Source organism: Bubalus kerabau, chromosome 6 (genome assembly GCF_029407905.1).
Source record: "Bubalus kerabau isolate K-KA32 ecotype Philippines breed swamp buffalo chromosome 6, PCC_UOA_SB_1v2, whole genome shotgun sequence".
Classification (NCBI taxonomy): Eukaryota; Metazoa; Chordata; class Mammalia; order Artiodactyla; family Bovidae; genus Bubalus; species Bubalus kerabau.
Genome location: NC_073629.1, coordinates 104,040,525 through 104,065,098, shown reverse-complemented (window position 1 = coordinate 104,065,098; position 24,574 = coordinate 104,040,525). Strand labels below are relative to the sequence as shown.

The window sequence follows — 24,574 nt, the reverse complement described above, 5'->3', positions numbered from 1 at the left end:
GCTGGAGAGAGGTCTGTGCTGTAGGGCAAGAGGTGTCAGAGACGGGTGGAGGCTGTGGTCATGATTCATAGCTATGGTTCATTCATTTTGCTATTGAACGTTCACAGGCATTCATCTTCAGCACCTTTGTCTCACCTTCTGGGTCTCCTCCATTAACCTGTAGTCTCCTTCATTCCAGCCAGTGAAATGATGTTGGGAGGGTGCAGTTCTGGGGTGAGGTCTAGGGGAGCAGGAGGTATCTGGTCACTGGGAAGCTTCTTTTGGGACTCTTTGACCTTGGCAACCCCATGACCCTCTCTCCTGGGCCCCAGGTGAGTGCAGCAGTTTCTTCCTGACCAAAGAGCAGAGCCATCCCCAGATGAATGAATTTACCTGGAAGGATGTTGTCAATGCCTTGTCCCTGGCCAACATGTCCCTGGGGCTCTTCTCCATCTTCTGCAGCTTCTGCAAGTATGTTTGGGAGCCCAGCAAGCTCTTTGACAAAAGCTGGAGTCAATGGCATGAGGGAGGGAGGGATTTATCTAGAGAACAAAGCACTGAGACATACAGATTGACTCGGGGCAGGAGAAAGTGCAGTGGGTTAGGAATCAAGGGGCAAAGATCCTAGCCTCAGTTCTAACCACCAGCCTGATATGTGACCTTGGCTAGGTCATATCTTGAACCTCAGTTTCTCCCATCTTTTTTTTTTTTTTTTTTTGCAGTATGCAGGGTCTTAGTTCTCCAACCAAGGAGGAAGCCCACGTCCCTTGCATTGGGAGCACATAGTCTTAACCACTGGACTGCCATGGAAGTCCCTCTCCATCTGTAAAACAAGGAACTATGATCTCTATAGATCTTTCCAGATATGGCAATCTAGAATGGTTTCTATAAGAAAATCAAGAGATTCCATTCCTGTAGCCTTTGCACAATCCTTGGGTAGGCAGGTACCATTAATATTTTTTTGATTCTTAAATTACAGCATATGACCTGGCAGAATAGTTAAAGTTAACCCTGTTCTGGAAAGTCTGAGACATGAGTATGGGTCCCCTCAAAAATTGTAAGCAAATTATATTTCTATGAATTGAATTGTATTTCAATGCCTTTGTGAAATCAGTGCTTTAAAGATAATCTCTTCATGGAGACTTCCCTGGTGGTCCAGTGGCTAAGACTCCGAGTTCCCAATGCAGGGGGTCTGGGTTCGATCCCTGATCAGGGAACTGGATCCTGCATGCTGCAACTGAAGATCCCACATAAATATCCCACATGCCATAACTAAGACCCAGCACAGTCAAATAAATAAATATTTTAAAAAAGATAAGTTCTTTATCGGCTTCCCAGGTGGCTCAGTGGTAAAGAATCCACCTAACAATGCAGGAGATGCAGGAAATGTGGGTTCGATCCTTGAGTCAGGAAAATTCCTTCCTGGAGAAGGAAATGGCAACCCACTCAAGTATTCTTGCCTGGAAAATCCTATGGACAGAGGATCCTGGTGGGCTATAGTCAATGGGGGTTGCAGAGAGTCAGACACAACTGAACAACTGAGTGCACACACACATACACAAACAAGTCCTTTATAATATAAGCAACATCCTCTTAATCTGTTTGATTCTTTATAACCATTAGCAAGTAACTTCTCTGGATCTGTTTCTCATCCATAAAATAAGATGGTTTTATCTAAGGATGTTTAAGTTCCCTTCCAGTTTGAAAATTCTCTAAATCTAGGTTTGGGGGTCTCATAGATTGGGACATACCTGCAGCAGAAAATCTCTGTCTTCTTAGTTGAACCTAATCTTCTGGGAATGTAGTATTTAAGGCCCTGATGGTGGGCCCAATTCCCTTTAGACACATAGTGAAGTGAAAGTTGCTCAGTCGTATCTGACTCTTTGTAACCCCATGGACTGTTTACCCCATGGAATTCTCCAGGCCTGAATACTGGAGTGGGTAGCCTTTTCCTTCTTTAGGGGATCTTCCCAACCCCAGAATCGAACCCAGGTCTCCCACATTACAGGGGGATTCTTTACCTGCTCAGCCACCAGGGAAGCCCCTCTAGACACATAAATATGGGTCTAAAGAAAGGAAATCCTAAGGTTGTTTAGGGACAGCTGAGGTCTAGGGTCAGGCTCTCTGTTTGCTTTTGCTGGGCCACCCAAGCATTGCAGTCAGTGCTTCAACTTGGGTGTGGCCTCCTAGGGCAAGTTGGCCTGAGATTGTTATAGCTGCTTTCATAGGGGGTCTGGGAGCATGTGCTGGAGAGAAACTCAGAATCCCTGAAGGTGGGATTTCCCTGGTGGTCCAGTGGTTAAGAATCCACCTTCCAATGCAAGGGATGTGGGTTTGATCCCTGGTCTGGGAACTAAGATCCCCCATGCCGTGGGGCAACTAGGCTCATGTGCTGCGACTAGAGAAGTCAGCTCCCCACAGCTACTGAGCCTGCGTGTCACTGTGTGCCACGACTAGAGAAAGCCCGCACTGCAGCGGACATCCAGCACAGCCAAAGAGAAGGAATCCCTGGAGGTAGGGTGTGAAAGATATCTTGGAAATCATTTGGAGTGTCAAAAATACATGAGATGAAAACTGATAGAACTACCAGCAGAATTTTATGGATCTGTTACCATAACTGGGTATTTAGCAGGCAGAAAATCAGAAGGATAGAGTTGACTAGTACCCTTGACCCACTGGATCTAATTGATATTTTATATAATATTTGATCCAACAATAGCAGAACATATGTTATTATCAAGCTCACCCAGATAGACCACATTCTGGTCTGTAAGACATACTTTAACAAATTTGAAAGAATATAAATCATACGAAGTATGCTCTTAGACCATATGGAGTTAAACTATAAATAAGAGAAAGATAACTAGAAAATTCCAAAATACATGGAGGTTAAACAACTCATTTCTAAATGATACATAGACGAAAAAAGTCTCAAGAGAAATTAAAAAATATTTTGAACTAAGTGAAAGTGAAAATACAACGTATCAAAATGTGTGAGATGCAGTGAATGCAGTACTTAGAGGGAAATTTATACATTGTATGCATATATTAGAAAAGAAATCTGCTCTGCCAAAGTCTATGTCAAGAGAACTAGAAAACAAGCCACAAACTGGGAGAAAATATTTACAGAGGATACATCTGATAAAGAATTATAGTCCAAAATATACAAAGCTTAAAATTCATCAATAAGAAAATAATTCAATTTGAAAAGGGCCCAAGAATTTAACAGACACCTCACCAAAGAAGATATACGGATGGCATTTAAGCACATGAAAAGATACTCATCAAATGTCATCATGGAAATGCAAATTAAATAATAATGAGATATCACTACACACATATTAAAATGACTAGAATCCAGAACACTGACAATAACAAATGCTTCTGAAGATGTGGAGCAACAGGAGCACTTACTCATTGCTGATGGGAACGCAAAATGGTACAGCCCCTCTGGAAGACAGTTTGGTGGCTTCTTACAAAACTAAGCATACTCCTAGCATGAGTCAGTGTGTCAGTGTTAGCTGCTCAGTCATGTCCAACTTGTTGCAACCCCATGGACTGTAGCCCGCCAGGCTCCTCTGTCCACGGAATTCTCCAGGCAAGAATACTGGAGTGGGTAGCCGTTCCCTTTTTCAGGAGATTTCCTGACCCAGGGATTGAATCCAGGTCTCCTGCATTCCAGGCAGATTCTTTACCCTCTGAGCCACCAGGGAAGCCCAACTCCTACCGTACAATCAAGCAAATGAATTGACAACTATGTTCAAAACCTGTACGTAGATGATTATGATATTTTATTCATAATTGCCAAAACTTGAAAGTAACAAAGATATCCTTTAGTAGATGAATGAAGAAATAAATTGTGGTACATCCAGACAGTGGAATATCACTCTCCGTGTTAAAAACAAATGAGCTATTAAGCCCTAAGAAGACATGGAGGAACATTAAATGCATATAATCAACTGAAAGAGGCCAATCTAAAAAGGCTACATATTATATGACCTCTACTACATGACATTCTGGAAAAGGAAATATGGAGGAAATATGTCTCCAAAAATATGGAGACAATAAAAAGATCATAGTTGTCAGGAGGGTTGGGGAGGACATAAATAGGTAGAGCACAAAGGACTTTTAGGACAGTGAAAATATTCTGCATGATGTTATAATGATGGATATATGCCATTATACTTTTGCCCAAAACTGTAGAATGTAACACCAAGAAAGAACCCTAAGGTAAATTATGGACTTTGAGTAATTGCAATGTGTCAGTGTAGGGTCACTTTTGGTATATACCAAGGCCAGAATGTATCATTATGTTGAATGATACTGATAATAGGAGAGGCTATGCATATGTGAGAACAAGGGTAATGGATCTCTGCATTACTCTCAATTTTGTTGTAAACCTAAAATTTCCCTAAAAAAGTCTTTGAAAAAACTGAAAAGAAGGAGGATCTAAAATCAATTACGTAGGCTTCCATCTTAGGAAACTAGGGGAAAAAAAGAGCAAATTAAATCCATAGTAAGCAGAGGGAAAGAAATAATAAAAATTAGAATAGAAATCAATGAAATTGAAAACAAGAAGTCAATAAAGAAAATCAATGAAACCTTAAAATCTAGTTCTTTGAAAAGATCAATATAATTGATAAACCTCTAGCCAGGCTATCCAAGAAAAAGAGAAGACACAAATTATGAATATCAGAAATGAAAAATGAGGAATCATTACATGGACATTAAAAGTATAATAAAGGAATATTGTGAACAACTCTATGTCCACAGACTTGATAGCCTAAGATGAAACAGATCAACTCCTTCAAAGATACAAAACTCACATTGGAGAAATAGATAATCTAAATAGGCTTGTATCTGTTAAAGAAATCATTTGATACAAACCTTTCATTTTACAGATGGAGGAACAGAGGCCACAGTGAGATGGTTGTGTAGGCTGGGCTAGGACCTAGGATCTCCCTTGCCATAGAATATGCCTGGAATTTAGAATTGGAAGGGACCTTATTTCTTAATGATTACCTATAGAGGGCAGCCCTTTAAGAACGTGGGTTGAGAATACGAGTATGAAAGGGATGTAAGTCTGTGTGTGTGTGGTGTGTAAGACAGCACAGATCAGAAAGGATGTGAGTTAGGGAGCATGTAGGAGTGTGTATATGTGTGCTGGCTAGCATAGGAAGCATATTGGTTTAGCTGGGGGTGGGTAGGGGTGGAGTCTCTTTGATACTGCGGGAGAGCTGACCTGTTTGGCCTGCGGGCCTGCACTTTAGGAAATGCTCCTGTGCCTCCTGGATGGTTTTGGTCAGCTTTTTATTAGACATGGCTATCGGGTCAGTGACCAGACATCTGAACATCTGCTCCAGATCCGGTGAGTCCAGGCCTCAGATTCAACATTCCTGACCCCAGGAGCACCCATTCCAGTCAGCTCCCCTGTCCTGTAATATCCAGCAGGCTTCCAGCAGTCACCACCCCTGTTCAGTCCCTCTGAGTGTAACAGAAGCAGCCCTAGAACAGGAGTCTGTGAGCCCTGCAGCCTAGATCTAGCTACTCTGCTGGTTCACTTGTGGGTCTCTGGCTGTCCTTCTCCTGGCCTTCACTTGGCTTATCTGCCCTGTTTCCCTCTCAGGGCAGATCTGGGAGTGGGAGCTGTGGTTGTGGTAATGGAGGTGTGGAGAAATGAAAAATACCCCAAGCAGAGAAACTCACTTAAAATATAATAAAATATTCCCAAGTAAGATTTTGCTTGAAAAAAAAAAGGGTTCCATATCATTAATTTGTTTCCAATTGTGGTCCAACCCTTGCATGTTGAAGGACAGGAAAACTAAGACCTAGACAGAGAAAGACTTGCCTAAGGCCACATGGTCAGTTTGGGGCAGAGCCAGAAGGAGACCCCATTCTTTGATCAGCAGACCACCGCAGGAAGCAGCATTGCCTTCCGGCCCCTCAGGGACCTGACAGCAGGATCCTGCTTGTCACCACTCCAGCTCCCCCAGCAGAGGGGACTAAGATACAGACATGTGAGCGGAAGTTCTTCTAACTTTGGCCTTCTGGAGCAGGAACTGAACTGAATGACTTCGCGGTCTTCACCACCTTTGGCCTGGCCTCAGCCCTGCTTCTAGGCGTGGATGGACCTCTGAATGGGTTACTGGCCATCATGTATGTGTTAGCTGTTTCATTCCGCCTCTGTTTTTATTCGACAGGTGAGTGGAAACCAGACTTATGGCTGAGGGTAGGAAACTGGAGGGGAGAAGCTGTTGGATGTCAGAAACCCAGGAGCAGTAATTGACTCCTCTCCTTCCCTCTATGGAGACCCTCTTCCTTCCTTCTCTCCTGCTGCAGGCCCACTGGAGGTTTCAGGTTGCCTTGCCTGAGCCCTGGTCTAGGGGGCGGGGACCCTTGGTTCTTGAACCAGCTGTGCTTTTTTCTTGTTGTGTGACCTTTGGATGGAGCACATGGCTTCACAGACCCTAAAACTAGAGGTCATACTCCAGTTTCCCAAAACAGATGGGTAAACTGAACTCCAGGGAGGGTAATTGTCTTGCCTAAGGTAACAATGCAAGGGATTGCAGAGGCAGACAGAAAGATCTCAAAGGCCTCTTCTACAGAGGCCTCCTAGGGGCCAGGGCACAGGCCTGGTCCTAGCTGCCTGCTTTACCTTGGGGATCCAGTGCAAAACCCACACGTCATCTCTGAATAACTAAGTTCTTTACAGCTGGCCGCTGCCCTGAGAGTGAAGGAATTTGGAATACGGGGTAGGGAAGACCCAAAGAGAGAAGGGCTTCCTCCTGTGGACGCTTTGGAGCAGTGGGAAGCAGCTAACCCCATCCTTTCTTTCCCTGCAGGCATTCCTTTCACATACAAGGGTCTACCCTGCCCCTATGCTTCCTGTATTTTGGCTTCCACCTCCCTCCTGACCAAAGGCAACACGTTCATTCTCTCTTGCATGGCCTCACTCATGATTCTGTTCATGATGGACCAGAGCTACTACCCACATGACGAAATCCTGGAGTCTGAGAGCTGGAAAAAAATGGTCTATCTGGGAGGTAAGTGAAATATATTGCTCTTAATGTCACTAGTGATCATTTATTATCATTGCTGCTCATTGCCACCCTGTTTCTCACCCCACATTCCCTCTCTCTCTCTCACCCTGCTCTATTTTTCTCCATAGAACTTGTAATACCATCCCCTGAAGTGTATTTACGTGTTTGTTGTCTATATACACCAAACCTGCCCCCCTCCACCCATAGAGGCCTTTTTTTATTTGTGCCGTAATCCCTAGTACTTAGGATTGTGCCAGTCACATAGTAGATACTCAAGTAAATATTTGTTGGATGTTCTTAAGTTCAATAGGAATTTAGGAACACCTACCATAAACCAGATACTAAGAATCAAATTGGTAAACCATACAGATACTTCCTTCCGATGGGGGAGTCAGACACCAAATGAATCATGGCAGAAATAACTAAAAGTATATAGTTTTGATGTGTTGTGACACTATACCATGTTCTCAGAGGGCATCAGAGGATGACCTAATTTAGATGGGAATGCCTAGAGGGAACGAAACCTGGGTAAAATTGGTCAAAAGGTAAAAACTCCAGTTACAGGATAAATAAGTTCCATGCATGTAATGTACATCGTGGTACTACAATACTGTACTGTCTATTTGAAAGTTGCTAAGATCAGATCAGATCAGTCGCTCAGTCGTGTCCGACTCTTTGCGACCCCATGAATCGCAGCACGCCAGGCCTCTCTGTCCATCACCAACTCCCGGAGTTCATTCAGACTCACGTCCATCGAGTCAGTGATGCCATCCAGCCATCTCATCCTCTGTCGTCCCCTTCTCCTCCTGCCCCCAACCCCTCCCAGCATCAGAGTCTTTTCCAATGAGTCAACTCTTCGCATGAGGTGGCCAAAGTACTGGAGTTTCAGCTTTAGCATCATTCCTTCCAAAGAAATCCCAGGGCTGATCTCCTTCACAATGGACTGGTTGGATCTCCTTGCAGTCCAAGGGACTCTCAAGAGTCTTCTCCAACACCACAGTTCAAAAGCATCAATTCTTCGGCGCTCAGCCTTCTTCACAGTCCAACTCTCACATCCATACACGACCACAGGAAAAACCATAGCCTTGACTAGACGATCCTTTGTTGGCAAAGTAATGTCTCTGCTTTTGAATATGCTATCTAGGTTGGTCATAACTTTCCTTCCAAGGAGTAAGCGTCTTTTAATTTCATGGCTGCAGTCACCATCTGCAGTGATTTTGGAGCCCAGAAAAATAAAGTCTGACACTGTTTCCACTGTTTCCCCATCTATTTCCCATGAAGTGGTGGGACCGGATGCCATGATCTTCGTTTTCTGAATGTTGAGCTTTAAGCCAACTTTTTCACTCTCCACTTTCACTTTCATCAAGAGGCTTTTTAGTTCCTCTTCACTTTCTGCCATAAGGGTGGTGTCATCTGCATATCTGAGGTTATTACTATTTCTCCCGGCAATCTTGATTCCAACTTGTGTTTCTTCCAGTCCACTGTTTCTCATGATGTACTCTGCATATAAGTTAAATAAGCAGGGTGACAATATACAGCCTTGATGTACTCCTTTTCCTATTTGGAACCAGTCTGTTGTTCCATGTCCACTTCTAACTGTTGCTTCCTGACCTGTATACAGATTTCTCAAGAGGCAGGTCAGGTGGTCTGGGATTCCCATCTCTCTCAGAATTTTCCACAGTTTCTTGTGATCCACACAGTCAAAGGCTTTGGCATAGTCAATAAAGCAGAAATAGATGTTTTTCTGGAACTCTCTTGCTTTTTCCATGATCCAGCGGATGTTGGCAATTTGATCTCTGGTTCCTCTGCCTTTTCTAAAACCAGCTTGAACATCAGGAAGTTCAAGGTTCACATATTGCTGAAGCCTGGCTTGGAGAATTTTGAGCATTACTTTACTAGCGTGTGAGATGAGTGCGATTGTGTGGTAGTTTGAGTGTTCTTTGGCATTGCCTTTCTTTGGGATTGGAATGAAAACTGACCTTTTCCAGTCCTGTGGCCACTGCTGAGTTTTCCAAATTTGCTGGCATTATTGAGTGCAGCACTTTCACAGCATCATCTTTCAGGATTTGGAATAGCTCAACTGGAATTCCATCACCTCCACTAGTGGATCTTGGAAACGAACAGAGATCATTCTGTCATTTTTGAGATTGCATCCAAGTACTACATTAGTAGATCTTAAAAGTTCTCATCACAAGAAAAAAAATTTGTAACTTTGTGAGGTGTTGGATACTAACTAAATTTATTATGGTTATCATGTTGCAATGTACACAACTATCAAAGTTGTTGATATACCTTGGACTAATACCAAGTTATATGTTAGTGATATCTCCATAAAACTGGAAAAAATTAAAAACACATGAAAACTACAAGATGATTTGCCAAGCAGTGGGAGGGGTGGTTCAGAAAATGAAACAGAGCTTTGTGAGTGCTCTGAGGCAAGGAGCAGCCAGATGCATTAGAGCAGCCAGATGCCTTTGAGCAGCAGTGTGGCTGGACTTGCTGAGAGAGGGCTGGCAACAGACGAAGGCCAGTGAAGCGAGCAGGCTAGTGGGATTGGGGATTGGATTCTGGAGGCAAATGAGAAGTCTCTGAAGGGATTTCTGAGCAGCAGTTTTACACGTTTACTTTGACTGTAATGTGGAGAATAGATTGTAGGAGACTCAGAATGGAAGTAGGAAAACCAGCTTTTTGTCACATGAAAGGTGATGGTGGGGATAAAGATGAAGAGATGTGACATGAGTGTTGGAAATATTGTACAGCTGATATCGAGGAAGCAGGTTCTGGGCTATAGCAATTGAGTAAAGGGTGCCAGGCCCTGAGGCCCTGGTCACACTGGGGCCCTGGAATATGTCTCCCTAAGATTTCCCTGATTTATGGTCTTCAAGAAACATCGATTTTTCTTCTTTTAAAATGCACTCATGTGAACAGGATGACATCTATGCTTAGTTTCTATGTGGGTCCACTTGGTTTGAAGCGGTGGCTCAGATGATAAAGAATTTGCCTGCAATACAGGAGACCCAGGTTCAATCCTTGAGTCTGGAGGAGGGCATGGCAATCATTCCAGTATTCTTGCCTGGAGAATCCCATGGATAGAAGAACCTGGCAGGCTGCAGTCCATGGGGACGCAAAGAGTCAGACATGACTGGGTGACTAACACTTTCACTTTCACTTGATTTGAAGGGTCCTGGGTTCCATCCTGACTCTCCCCTTTAAGTTCACACCCTTTCTTCTGTAGCATTAGCACCCACAGCCCTGTCCAAGTTCTAAGTGCTGGCTCCTCCTGTGTCCCAGTTGGCAGAGGCACAATGAGGGGAGAAGATACCTGGTTTGGAGCTAAACAGACCTGAGTTCAAGTTCTAACTTCAGCACATATTAGTTGCCTGAATTTGAGCCTGCTTTCATCTATAAGATGGAGCTGATAATCCCTAACTTGCAAGATTCTTGAGATTAAATGAGGTAATGCATATAAATCCTCCGGCACAGATGTGTCCTGTAATGGAAATTTCTTAGCCCCCTTCTTCCCTCCCCTCACCCTTCTCTTATCTCATTGCAGCAGTGTTTCCCACAGTGTTCTTTGTAGACACCATTGATCCCCTCCTCAAAATTGATGGCACATTGACAGCCTTCCATGGATTGTCTGTGCTGTGTGGGTAAAGGCGGAGACTGCACCTCAAAACCTGACACCGGTTGATACTGAAGCCCTGCTGGATAGATTTCAAAATGCCTGCTGTGGATATTGGAACACAGCCAGTCATCTTTTTAGACCAAGTTCCCTTCTCCCCCCAAGAGCTCTGTACATCTGAGGAGCTGCTCTATGGCTACTGAGACCTTTTTCCAGGACAACTTTGGTTTAAAATGTTATCTCATTAACTCAACAATCAATGACTGTTCTCTGGATGTAGTATTCCAATGTTCTAATACCTTTCTGTAACTGCTTCTTATCCTTAGACGTGGTCTTTTTCAGGTCCCATGTTCTGATTTCTCTTGAGGAATATATGCTGGTTCCTCCTGTGGAAATGCCATAGACTATACACTCCTTCCCTCCATCTGAGCTTTCTGAAGCAGTCTGTGTCTAGTTTTTAACATCCAGGCAGACGAGGGATTGAATCAGGACCTTGTCCGAATTATATCCCCTTTGTTTCCTTATCTGAAAAACAGACTTAATCCTAAATCACAGGGTAATTCTGAAATGCGCATAAAGTTCTTTTTGTAACCTACCTAGCAGACTGTCTAGTGCAAAGTGTGTGTGCTTGTGCTCTATTATGTACAATTCTTTGTGACACTATGGACTGTAGCCCACTGGGCTCCTCTGTCCATGGGATTTCCAAGGCAAGAATACTGGAGTGGGTTGCCTTTTCCTCCTTCAGGAGATCTTCCTGACCCAGGGATCGAACATGTGTTTCCTGCTTTGGCAGACAGATTCTTTATCACTGAGCCACCTGGGGAAGCCTCTAGTGCAAAGCAGATCTCCACAAATGTTGGTGCCCTTTGGTGGTAAATCTGAGATTGAAATTGTGTTGCGGGAGTGGAGTGGGGGAGCTCCCTCAAGACCACCCCTGGGTCAGTGCTTCTCCAGGAGGACTCACAGGGTTCTGCAGAGAGCCACACATATAGCTCAGATTTGTTATAGCAAAAGGAGAAAGCAAAATCAGTCAAGGGAAACTTGAAAGGAACCAAGTCTGGAGGGAACCAGGTGCAGGCTTGCAGGCATCCTCTGCCTGTGGAGTCACGCAGGACACGGTTCTCCAGCACTGAACTCTGACAGTGCTTGTGAAGGTCTGTCTTCTAGGAGGCTCTGTAGAGACTCAGTGCTGAAGGCATTTACAGGGGCTGGACACATAGGTCCCCTCTGCCTGGCAGTGGTTTAGTTCCTCAGTTGTATGCATCTCTTGTGACCCCATAGACTGTAGCTCTCCAGGCTCCTCTGTCCATGGGATTTCCTAGGTAAGAATACTGGAGTGGGTTGCCATTCCTTCTCCAGGGGATCTTGCCAACCCAGGGATTGAACTTGAGTCTCCTGCATTGGCAGGCAGATTCTTTACCACTGAGCCACTAGGGAAGCCCCTCCCCTCTGCCTGGCATGTACCCAGATTCCAGACTTCCACAGAAGGAAATCAATGTTCTGCATTAACTACCTCGCTTGTATAACCAGTTGCTCTCATCGGTTTTTATCAGTGTAGGAAACTTTATTATTCAAGATTCTAGGCTCTTGGCCCACCTTGCAAGCAGGATTTTCTAAGGATAGCAGTCTTAGGCCTGCTATGTTAACTCTTTTCCACATGTGTATAATACTGTATTGACCCCTATCACATGTTAAACTTGAAACAATATGAATATACTTTTTTTTCCTTTTCTTTTTCTAACAAGAGATCCAGGCAACTCAAATGTATTCTTGGCTAAGACTGATTTCTGACCTGAGTTTGACAACACAGAATCTGAGATGGCATTGTTGTTGTTCAGTTGCTCAGTCATGTCTGACTCTGTGACCCCATGGACTGCAGCATGCCAGGTTTCCCTGTCCTAGGTTTCCCTGTCCTTCGCTATCTCCTGGAGTTTGCTCAAACTCGCCCATTGAGTTGGTGATTCTATCCAACCATCTTATCCACTGTCTCCCCCTTCTCCTCCTGCCCTCAATCTTTCCCAGCATCACAGTCTATTCCAATGAGTTGCTCTTCACATTAGGTGGCCAAAGTATGGGAACTTCAGCTTCAGCATCAGTCCTTCCAATGAATATTCAATAGTCAGAGCTTCCTCGGTGGCTCAGATAGTAAAGAATCTGCCTGCAATGCAGGGGACCTGGGTTTGATCCCTGGGTTGGGAAGATCCCCTGGAGAAGGGAATAGCTACCCACTCCACTATTCTTGCCTGGAGAATTCCATGGACAGAGGAGCCTGGCAGGCTACAGTCCATGGGGTTGTAACAAGTCAGACACAATTGAGCAATTAACACTTTCAGAATTTTTGAGCAATTAACACTTTCACTTTCAGAATTCCAGAGAATGGCAAGGAGAGATAAGAAAGCCTTAAGTGACCAATGCAAAGAAATAGAGATTGCATTAGATTGTAATTATCTAGTTACACAAACTTCATAAAGGTAAGGCTCATGTGCCAATGGTTTTAGTGTGAGTAAAAATTGAAGGCTGGAAAGATGGGGATTGGACTTAGAGGGTGGAAAATACACATAAGACAGCTTCATAAAAATTGAGTGTTTGCCTTTTTCCTTCTTCCAGGTGTCATCATGCTATTTTTGTGTCCATTCTCGATAGCTGCTTTTTACTGCCTGACGTGGTCACTCTCCTACATCTTCTTTCCAGATGCTCTGTGGGGCAAGGCAGCATGTCTTAGGCCATGGTACTGAAGATATTAAACAGCCCTACCCACTCCCACTGGCCTCTGTGGGGTTTCTGCCAGCATGGTGGGCCAGAGCTTGCCTTACCCTCATAAATCTGTCCTTGTGTCTGTGTTGTGCACTGCTAGATACATGTGGCCTTGAACCAGAGCAACCCACAGTAGGGCCAGTGGCCTGTACTTCTTCCTCTTTATTCAGGATTCTGAATCCCTTGGTGACAATAGTTGTTTGTGTCATACAGAACAGATTTTTCTCCAAGCTAAACTTGGGCTGGGTTTGAGTTCTAGTTCTGTTACCAGCTGTGTGACCTGGTGCACTAAGGTTTGTCCCCTGGAAATGAATGAAACCCTTCAGAATTGGTGTAGCCTCCACCTTGTCCTGCCTGAATGTAATGCCTCCAGTGCTAAGGTGGGGCTTACTAACGGGTTTCTTACATTTATAGACTCTGGCTCTGTAGAGCACAGCTGATAGCAGGGCAATCCTGTTGCCCCATTTATGTGTAGGATTTTGTAACTTAATATTCTCTATTTTCACAATTAAAACTTATGCCCTTTGCTTTGTTTAGATTAGACACATTGGCATCTTGAGGGCATCATCTGGCCTCCAGGATCTTATTATGTATGTTTTTTTCCCCTAAGCTCTAAAAAATACTAAACTCAAGATATTCAAAGGACATTTCATATTCTAAAATCCAAATTGAATAGAAATAAAGAGAACTGTACGGAACCCTAAAGTGGCATGTCATAGAGAACTCAGGCCCACTAAAAGTCACGCTCGCAGCACTGCCTCTGGACTTCCCACCTCCAGGTGGTGTACTAGAGGATTATTGGCTCATTCTGCCCCTTCCTCGGCCAGCGCACCAGACCACCTTTACCTCAGGTCTAACTTCTTGAAGTTTGCAGAACAATATATATTCCAAGTATGCACTAACTCTAAAGTTATATGAAAAAAGTCCAGTGAAGTCCACATTGCTCTGATTTGGCTCTAAAGGAAAAGACAGCACCCTCTTTTCTGTTCATATCTGTTATAGCACTTACATTTTTTTTTCATGGATAGATGAATAGATCTGTTTCTTAGATTTTTAAGTTCCTTCAGTTTACATATTCGTGTTTCTGCTGCCTGACACAGCAGTGCCCCACACTCAGAAACATATACTTTGTAGATGAATTGATTTGGTCGTGCATTCTAGTGAGTTATGGACAAGGTTAGAATAATGTAGTAGGAATCTTACAAACATACATGGGCTCAGACATTTCAGTGTGATGCCCTTTAATGCTGAACCCTCACTTCACTGTTGCTATCCTTCACCAAAATATTTTAGGAATTCTAAGATGATAACTGTCTTCACATATGCTCTTAGAGGTCAGCACTTAGCACAGTGCCTAGATATAATAGGTGCTCAAAAAATACTTATTTTGCTCGAGCCAACCAAATTTAGTTCAAAAACCTAATAATATTTAATATTAGCCAATGATATCCTCTTTTTAAACCAAAACCAAATTAGCTATTGATTTTGGCCTCAAATGACTTCTGGCTATTTCCAGAACTTGAACTATGTTCAAAGGAAGAAGATGCAATTCTGAAAGAGGATTTCCATATCCATTCTGAGCCATAGCAGCAGAGCTGAAATAAATATGTAGACTTCCAGAGGAATACTTTGAAAGGGAAAATACACTTGGTACTTTGTTTATAACAATAATAATCATACTGCTGCTGCTGCTGCTAAGTCGCTTCAGTTGTGTCCGACTCTGTGGGACCCCATAGATGGCAGCCCACTAGGCTCCTCTGTCCCTGGGATTCTCCAGGCAAGAATACTGGAGTGGATTGCCATTTCCTTCTCCAATGCATGAAAGTGAAAAGTGAAAGTGAAGTTGCTCAGTCGGGCCCGACTCTTAGCGACCCCATGGACTGGAGCCCACCAGGCTCCTCTGTCCATGGGAATTTCCAGGCAAGAGTACTGGATGGGGTGCCATTGCCTTCTCCGAATAATCATACTACATCACCTCAAACAAAACTTTAGGTTAGCGATATGAGGATAGTTATAGATCAGTTGAGAGCTGACAAACTGTTAGACTCACTAAGAAAAAAAGGAGGTACCAATAAACTCAACAATGAAAGAGGAGAAATAACAATGGATATGACAGAAATATAAAAGATTAGGTCAGCTATAAATCAACAAATTGGACAACCTAGAAGGAAGGTCTTCCAAGAGTGAATCATGAAGAAATAGAAAATCCTAATAGATTGATCACTAGTAGAGACTGAAACAGTAATCAAAAACTTCCCCCAAACAAAAGTCCAGGCCCTGGTGGGGTTACAGGTGAATTCTACCACACATTCCAAGAAGACTTAATATCCTTCTCAAACTACTCCAAATAACTGAAGAGGAAGGAATACTTCCTATTTTATAAGGCCCACGTCACCCTATACCAAAAGCAAATGGAGAAAACACACATAAAAGGGAAATTACAGACATGTGTCACTACTGAATATAGACACAAAAATCCTCAACAAAATATTGGCAAACCAAATACACAATATATTAAAAGGATTAAGTGGATTGTTAAGATTAAGGGATTCTAGGATGCACAAACCAATGTGCTACACCACATTAAAGAAAATTATGTATAAAAATCACATCTCACTTGATGCAGAAAGTGTTTGATAAGATTCAACACCTATTATAAAGTGGGTATAGAAGGAATGTACCTCTACATATTCAAGTCCACATATGCAAACACACAGCTAACATTATACTCAATGGTAAAAAACTGAAAGCTGAAACAAAAGCTTCATGAAACAATATCCTCACCACATTGATATTTTAAAATCTGTTCTGTTCTTTCTTTAAAAGCTTTAAAAAAAAAAAATTATTTGGCTGCACTGGGTCTTAGTTTTGGCATGCCGATGTTTAGTTGCAGCATGTGGGATCTACCGGCATCCCCTGCATTGCAAGGTGGATTCTTAACCACTGAACCACCAGGTAGGCCCCTATTGTTTAATTAAAAAGATAAGCTAGTCATAATTTATTAAACTGATTTGACAACCACCTACAGTTTGCAATACTAGAACATTTCTCTAGGATAAACTATATCCAGGGCTGTGACATGTTAATACAATCAGTTCCCAACTAAGGATCAGAATCCTTCCAACCAACACTCATATATTAATTGGTTATTTGAAATTTGAAACATATCCCATGAAGTAAGGTAGCTGGGAAGCAATATTTACTGAGTAGTTATTACATACATTATCTTATTTCTTGATGAATGATCTTGAGAGGAAGAAAATATTACTCCATTACACAGATGGGAGAAGAGTGAGGCTTAAAGAGGTTAATAACTTATCCAAAGTAGTAAGAACTATACTTGACCCCAAAACTGTTCTTTCTAGTATACTACATCATTTCCTGTTTATGACAGCTTACTCCAAACCCCCATTCCTCCAAAACATAAAACTGAAAAATTTGCATTCAATCCAAATTCAATAGGACACTATAGAACCTAATTACTACTTATGGGGATAATCTGTGTAAAGGTTATCCTTAACTAAGACTTAGGCTCTCAGAACACATTCTCCATAGGGACAGCAAGTTCCTTAACATCACGGTTTATTGCCAAAGTAAGCATAGGAATGGGAACAGAATTCTCAGTGACTTCAGAGCAGTGGGGAGACAAAAAGGAGGTGGGAATTGCTAGAGATGTTCCCAGAACCACTAGGGGAAATACAGGTATTTCTAGCACAGAGTAACAGAGGAGGCAATGTTGGCTGTTGTACCCTCTGAGTAATCAGTCTCATTTCCATGCATATTCTGCTTCTAAGCCCAATAAAATACAAAATGAAAAACTAAAAGCACTTCGCTCCCCTCCTCCCCTTATTGGTACAAGCCTCCTGTAAGCTCTCCACATTCATAGGGTGACAGGAATCTTAGCTTCAAGGCTCTGAGTAGTGGCTCATCTGGGAGTAAAAGTCATATATTTACACCTGTATAGCTAAAGACTTAGGATCTACAGGGTCTGCAGAGCCCTAGCCTCAGGAAGAATGAATCTGGAAACAGTCATGTGCTTTCTGTCCTCTCACATCTGCTCCATTCCTGAAGGAAAAAGGCTCCCCTCTGCTCATGTCAACTTTTCCTACCTATTACATTCATTTTGACTCCACTTTCTTATGACTAGGCACCCCTAAAGTATGAGCAAACAAACATTTCATTAGTATTTTATTTGTATTTTTAGAGAAGGTTTACAGTTTCAGAAGAAACACTGATTTTTTTTTCAAACAATAGAAAAAGTTAAAAAACAAAAGAATGTACTGTCTTGGAAGAATAGAAGAAGTCTCTTCAGCAAGTAATGGGCCATTCAGATTGGAGGAACTAGTGAAGCAAGTTACATACAGGAAGTTCTGATTTATCCAGTTTCAGGAATAACACAAATCTCTTCTTGTCTAGCTGTGTAAGGCTCCAAATGGGCCATCTCAGCTTAAAACTGCTAACACGCTCATAAACAAAGCTTCCAGGGTCCCATCTAGTGTGAACGCAGGGGTGGTTCACTCTCCAGGAGGCTGCATCTGTTTACAGAATTCATCAAACTGCTGCTGCTCCAGTTCTGTCATGACTCTGTTGAGGGCATAGATCTGAACGGAAGAAAAAGATATGTTAACAATGGAGGCAGCTGCTCAACCTGTCTTCAGACACCACAGGCTGTGTCATCTGAAAATGCCAGAACTGCATCAGTAATGCAGGGGCAGTGATAAAGCAACCAGAGAGGCAAACATTAGCTCCACCGGGGAATCAGGAAAGAAGCAGTGAGGCTTGACCTGGCCTTGAAAGGACGGTAGGGGATTTCCCTGGTGGTCCTGTGGTTAAGAATCCACCTTCCAATGCAGGGGAGGCGGTTCAATCCCTGGTTAGGAAGTTAAGATCCCACATGCGGGGCAACTAAGCCCATACACCGCAACTACTGAGCCTGTTCACTCCAGAGCCCATGCTCCACAACAAGAGAAGTCACACAGCACTAGAGAAAAGCCTGCATACCTCAACGAAGAGCCCGCAAAGCCAAAAAAAAAAAGGGTTGGTGGGATTTCCCTATAGCTCAGATGGTAAAGAATCTGCTTGCCATGCAGGAGACCTGGGTTCGATCCCTGGGTCAGGAAGATCCCTTGGAGAAGGAAAAGGCAACCCACTCCAGTATTATTGCCTGGAGAATCCCCACGAACAAAGGACCTGGCGGGCTACAGCCAATGGGGTTGCAAAGAGTCAAGACATGACTAAGAGACTAACACACATAGGATTTAAACAGGTAGAGACTGGGGAAAGAACCCAAGTGACAGAACAATGGATTTTATGATTAAATGTAAAAGCAGAGCATTAGTTCTAGAAACTTCAAGGATGCTAAATACGAAAGGTTGGGGAGCTAGAGAAAGAAAGAAAGGTATGTTAGGCTCTTAAATGCCATACCAAGTAATCTGGACTTAATCTGACCAACTCTGGAGAGATAAGTGTGCAGGGAAGAAACCTGATTATATCTGTGCTTTGAGAAAGAAAACTGAAGACCATGTGAAGGATGCAGTCAGGGAGGAGAGATCACAGGCACTTAGGAGACATCTGTTACAACAGTCCAGGTAGGAGGGAGTAGGAACGTGACCCAGGGCAGGCAGTGGAGGGAGGAGAAAACTGCAAGAGCCATTCCAAGGTGAAAGGCAGGGTATCTACCTTATTGCTTCACCCTGCAGTAATTCATCAGTCCACCAAAGAACCAGAAACAACATAAAACTTCCAAATTTGTATAGAGGAAAAGGGTCATGTTTGTGTGTAGGGGATAAAATTTGAATAATCAAAAAGAAGAAAAGGGAAAAAACCCTGAGAAGTGAGACAAATAAAAAATATAAAATAAGAGCAGAAATTAATGAAAAGGCAACCAAATGTACAACAGAGAGGATCACTGAAACTGTAAGATGGTTCTTTGAAAATTCTAAAGAAAACTGCAAACCTCTGAGACTTGTTGACATAAAAGGGAGGCTGCACGAATATTATCAGAATTAAAAAGAAGTCATAATTACTGATACATGTGTGTTAGTTGCTCAGTCGTATCCAGTTCTTTGCAACCCCATGAACTGTAGCCTGCCAGGTTCCTTTGACCGTGGAACTCTTCAGACAAGAATACTGGAGTGAGTAGCTATTGCCTTCTCCAGGGGATCCTCCTGACTCAGGGATCAAAGCTAGGTCTCCTGCATTGCAGGAACATTCTTCACCCCCTGGGAAGCCAGAGTAGAAATTAAAATTTACAAACTTCGTGTCGGTAAGTTTGAAAACTTAAATGATACAAATTCCGAGGAAGAGTAAAATGATGAAAACTGACTAAACAGAAAGCTTGAATAATCCTACAATCTTTTTTCCCCCAATTTTTAAAAATTGTGGTAAGATTCTGTAACCTTCAAGGAAAATAGAACTCCCCACAGTGATAAAAACACTTTCAAACAACTGCAATGATTCTCAAAATGTATGGTTAAAATGGTCATGATTTATGTATGTTTAACAAACACAAATAAATTTGAATGGTTAAAAAAACATGCTCAGTGAACAGGGCCAGTCATGGAATATGGTAGCATACATAAAGTTTAGAAACACACAAAACTAGATGATACACTGTTATGTTATACAGTATTATTTAGGAGTACACATAGAAACAGTAAATTAATACAGAACAGCAAGGGGGTGATTAGCATAAAATTAAGGACTGAGGGTATGGGTACTGCTCGTGGGAAGGTTGGAGACATGGCCAGAGAGGCCTGCCAATGTACGGTCATGTTCTATTTCTGTAGTTGGGTGGTAGGGTGTTTTATTCATCTTCTTCAAGAGTACAAATACATTTTATATATATTATTTATATGTATTATATATATTATTATGTATTAAGTGTATATTTATACTAAGCAGAGAAAGAAGACTTAAAATGGGTCAAGGGTCCAAGCCAAGGAATGAAAGACTTTCAAGAAAGAAAGGGTCATCAAAAGTTCCAAATGTTGCTTCAACTGCCAAATGGGCCTCCGTGTCCATTCTCCCCTCTCGTCTCACTTCCTGGAATGTGGCATCTATGCAAAACTGAATGGAAACTGTGTTTCTGCCTCCCTACATGGGCTCCTGTCACATTCTTATCTTAGGAGGTTGCATTCCAGGCCACACAGATGGACTAGCAGCTGTGGGGCAAAGCTGGAAGCAGGGAAGAATGTCAAGAGACCTGTTTAGATGGCAGCCCTGCCCCTCAGGCCATCACCACCTAGGGATTCTGGTCACCATACCTCACTTTAAATGATGATAATGCCTCCTGCCTCACAAGGTCACGTATGTTATATCTCCCATCTTTATTCCAGGATGGATTTACAAAGGTCAAAGTGGGATCAACAGTAATACACAGCAGTATGAAGATTACATGTGGTCAGGCACATGCCTGGCACATCTGAGGAGCTCAACAAGTGCCAGCTGCTACAACAGCGCAAGTCCAATATGACCGCGTAGCAAGTCAGCGCAACCCGACTTAGACTCAGCGCAGTGAAAGCGCAGACCCGTGGCACCCAGCACTGCCATTTTCCAGTGCCTTCTCTGGGGCAGGCACTGTACTACGTGCTTCAGATACACCATTTCTGCTTACAACAAACTCATGTGACTGATGTCATCAATCCTCATTTTACCAAGGAGGAAATGAAGAACCGAGGTTCAGAGAGGTTAAGTATCTTGCCCAAGTTGACCTGGGAAGAACTGGAACTTATGGAGGAGCTGGGATTTGAGGTCAGACAAGTAAGTATAACCCGTGAAAGCTCACCAACAGGGTGTCAGTGTGTGCATGAACAATGTCCTCAATAACATCTACCACTGCAGTGTGCACAAAGCACAGTTTCCTAGCGCTGTTTCTTATAGCGGTTCTCCAACTTTCACCAAAGTGCAATGCAGTACAATCATCTGGGGGCCTGCGTCCAGGGGGGATGCAGAGGTGAAGGAAAGTGGGAACAATCTGTTGGAAGCCAGGTCCACACTCTCAGACAGTCTGACTTAATCCAAAGGTAAATTTCAGTTTATAGATTAACTTCAAACACACTATTAAATTTACTCATCATGATGGCCTTCCTCACTGAATGCAAGCTCCACAAAGGCAGGGACTCCTCCATGCCCTCAACAGTGCCTAGCATGTAGTCGCAGTTCAGTATCATTAGTGACTGGATCAGATTAACAAAAATTTAAGGTCTGACACTATTAAGCACTGAAAAAGAAGTGAGGGATGAGAACCCTCTTATTCTGCTAATATGGGTACAAATTTGTATAATCTCTTTGAAAACAATTTGGCAACATCACTGCAGATGGTGACTGCAGCCATGAAATTAAAAGACGCTTACTCCTTGGAAGGAAAGTTATGACCAACCTAGATACCATATTCAAAAGCAGAGACATTACTTTGCCAACTAAGGTCCGTCTAGTCAAGGCTTTGGTTTTTCCTGTGGTCATGTATGGATGTGAGAGTTGGACTGTGAAGAAGGCTGAGCACCAAAGAATTGATGCTTTTGAGCTGGTGTTGGAGAAGACTCTTGAGAGTCCCTTGGACTGCAGGGAGATCCAACCAGTCCATTCTGAAGGAGATCAGCCCTGGGATTTCTTTGGAAGGAATGATGCTAAAGCTGAAACTCCAATACTTTGGCCACCTGATGCAAAGAGTTGACTCATTGGAAAAGACTCTGATGCTGGGAGGGATTGGGGGTAGGAGAGGAAGGGGACGACAGAGGATGAGATGGCTGGATGGCATCACTGACTCAATGGACGTCAATCTGAGTGAACTCCGGGAGTTGGTGATGGACAGGGAGGCCTGGCGTGCTGCGAATCATGGGGTTGCAAAGAGTTGGACACGAATGAGTGACTGAACTGAACTGAACTGAATAACTGAATAAATTTGAAAAGTAGAAAAGTAATTCTACTTCTAGTTATATTCGCCCTATAGGAATTCCAGTACAGGAGTCAAAGGAAACATCTAAAGGGTTTTCACTACAGCACTGTTTGTAACAGCAAAAAAAACCCCTTATAAATCATTTAAACATTCATCACTGGATGACAGGGTAAATATACAAAGGCTTCACAAAGTAGACTACTATAAACAGTGATGAGGTATAAACTAGATTCTTATATTAACATGAATAATTCTAAAAAACATAATACAAAATAAAATATATGCAGTTAGTTTAATGTAAGATTTTAAAACAAAAACTTTTATATTGTTCAAGAATATCTACTAATATAGTTGAGTGTAAAAGTGTTAAAAAAAATCATGGTTGTCCATAAAGAGGGGAAAAATGGCATAAGACAGGAAATGGAGAGAGGGGATTCCAAATTTACAGGTAATTTTTATTTATCTTAAAAAAGACTACATGCAAATATGACAAAATGTTAAACACTGCCAATCTTGGGTGCTGAGAATCCAGGTGTTTGTTATAATATTCTGTTTTTCTGTATTTTGAAATTTCAAAAAAAAAAAAAGAAAAAAAAGAAACAAAAGAAATAGAGGGGAAAGACCAGAGTGAGCTTTTTCCTGGTATTAAATACTAAAGTAAAACATTCATGTAAACAGTCAAACAGACCTTTAAGGGCAGACTGAACAGAGGAACACAGTGCTGAGTGTAGAGCTCGGGCCTCCACTTCTGAATTAGGAGCAGCTACTCTCCAGGCCAAATCCAGGCCATCCGTGCTAGGGTGTCTGACACTTGTTCTTGGACTCCCTTACAGGACCCTGCCTCACACGGCCCTTCTCCTTCTCCTCTCTTCCTTCCCTCAGGACCCTACCACAAAAGCTCGGCACCGGGGTCATGAGGAGACCACCTGGGACTGGTCGGGGTGGGGGTGGGGTTCCTGACACTTGGCATGTGACTCTGGTCTGCCACCTCACCTTCTGGTCCTCAGTGCTCTCCTCTGGACACCTAGGAGAACCCTGTTTTTGGCTGGAGGCAGGCGGAGCTCTCCTATACCATTCTCCGCTCTCCCTATTCCAGCATCACCTCCAGCAAACTACAGGTACAAGGGCCCTCCTCACTCTCACCTCTGCTCTCTGTCTCTGCTTCAGCTCCTGCTGGGCTGATTTCTGCTTGGCCTTCTCGATTCTGCTGACAGGTTCTTTAACTTTGGGCTTTTCTTTACGTGCAGGTGGATCCATGACTTGATTTCCGTACACTTCTTAGTAAGCTCTAACCTGGATGGTACAGAGGAAGGCTGATCTAAAAACAAAGAACGAACGAACGAACGAACTCCCAGAAACTTAGGCCCTACCTCAGCTCCTTCCTGAGGCAGAGGGGCCCGGAGGAAAGGGCGCTGCATTGGAGGAATAAGACCCCTACTGCCACCACCTCACTGAGTGTCTCTAGGCGAATCTCACCCCCACTCCGAGCCTTAGTTTTCCCCATCTTCACAAGAGAACAACGGTCCATTCCCTGGCCCCTCCCACCAGCTGCGGTATGAGCACCAAACGCAAAGAGCACAGTGAACAGTTTCCTACACTGTCGCGGGCTGCATCCAGCGTGGCACTGCAGGACACCGCGGCCCAGAGGGACCGGCCAGCCGAAGTCTCGAAGCGGGGCGGCGGGGAGCCGGAGCATCACGCGGCCGCCAACCTCGGGACCCCACCTCTGTCCTCCCAGACGGTAACAGCCTGCCGGCCCGCCCTCCGCCACCGCCCCGCCCGGGACCCAAGCCCGGCCCCAGGGGAGCTCCCCTCCCGCCGCCACCGCCCTCTCCGGGTACAAAATGGCGGCGGGAGGCGGGCGGCGCTCGGGACTCAGCGCCTTTCCTCCCCGGCCTCAGGATTCCGGCCCCGCCGCGGCGCGGACAAGCCCCACGCGTGGACCCTCACCTTCCCCTACCTCCTGGCCTAGCTTCTGAGCCTGCCGCGCCTCGGATTGGGCGTGGCCTGGGGGCGGGGCAAGGAAACGAAGGGCGGGCCGGCGGGCCTAGGCCCCGCCCACAGGCCAGCTTGCGCGGGCGCAGAAGGCTCAGGAGTTGGAGCTGGGGCTGGGGCTGGGGCTGGGGCTGGGGCTGGGGCCGGGGCTGGGTTGGGTGCGTGGGTACCTGTAGCTGAAACTTGTCCAGGGGGATTTTTCCTGGGACAGCTACTAGGCTTTGAAGGGAGAGATCTGAAACCTGGGGCTAGAATTGTAACTCGCTGAGGGATGGTGATTGCTGTCTT

The 24,574-nt window shown here is 43.8% G+C and overlaps 2 protein-coding genes across 4 annotated transcripts; one reads left to right on the top strand and one right to left on the bottom strand.

Annotated features, from left to right (window-relative positions):
* Positions 1-358: 358 nt before the first annotated feature.
* On the top strand, positions 359-14,086 carry TMEM269 (transmembrane protein 269). The gene is made up of 5 exons (XM_055586998.1): positions 359-450; positions 5,250-5,347; positions 6,036-6,179; positions 6,822-7,022; positions 13,249-14,086. Exons 1-5 carry the CDS (start codon positions 359-361, stop codon positions 13,374-13,376), a joined length of 663 nt encoding a protein of 220 aa, XP_055442973.1. The 3' UTR covers positions 13,377-14,086.
* A 3,480-nt stretch (positions 14,087-17,566) lies between these two features.
* On the bottom strand, positions 17,567-24,295 carry SVBP (small vasohibin binding protein). Of its 3 annotated transcripts, none has more exons than XM_055586167.1 (3): positions 24,242-24,295; positions 23,435-23,584; positions 17,567-17,996 (listed from the first exon to the last, which is right to left on the bottom strand). In XM_055586167.1, the coding sequence occupies exons 2-3, from the start codon at positions 23,546-23,548 to the stop codon at positions 17,910-17,912; spliced, it is 201 nt and encodes a 66-aa protein (XP_055442142.1). In that variant the 5' UTR covers positions 23,549-23,584; positions 24,242-24,295; the 3' UTR covers positions 17,567-17,909. The 3 variants fall into 3 exon arrangements, with proteins under 3 accessions (XP_055442142.1, XP_055442143.1, XP_055442144.1); XM_055586168.1 differs by having other exon boundaries at positions 24,252-24,295; XM_055586169.1 differs by lacking the exon at positions 24,242-24,295 and adding an exon at positions 23,888-24,039.
* Between the last annotated feature and the right edge of the window lie 279 nt (positions 24,296-24,574).

Bases quoted from the DNA above. Each gene is read 5' to 3' on its own strand.
- SVBP (XM_055586167.1), bottom strand. From the start codon at position 23,548: ATGGATCCACCTGCACGTAAAGAAAAGCCCAAAGTTAAAGAACCTGTC. The intron at 17,997-23,434 runs GTGAGAGTGAGG...TCTTCCGTTCAG, and splicing joins AGCAGAGACAGAGAGCAGAG to ATCTATGCCCTCAACAGAGT.
- TMEM269 (XM_055586998.1), top strand. From the start codon at position 359: ATGAATGAATTTACCTGGAAGGATGTTGTCAATGCCTTGTCCCTGGCC. The intron at 5,348-6,035 runs GTGAGTCCAGGC...CTTCTGGAGCAG, and splicing joins GAACATCTGCTCCAGATCCG to GAACTGAACTGAATGACTTC. The intron at 7,023-13,248 runs GTAAGTGAAATA...TCCTTCTTCCAG, and splicing joins AAAAATGGTCTATCTGGGAG to GTGTCATCATGCTATTTTTG.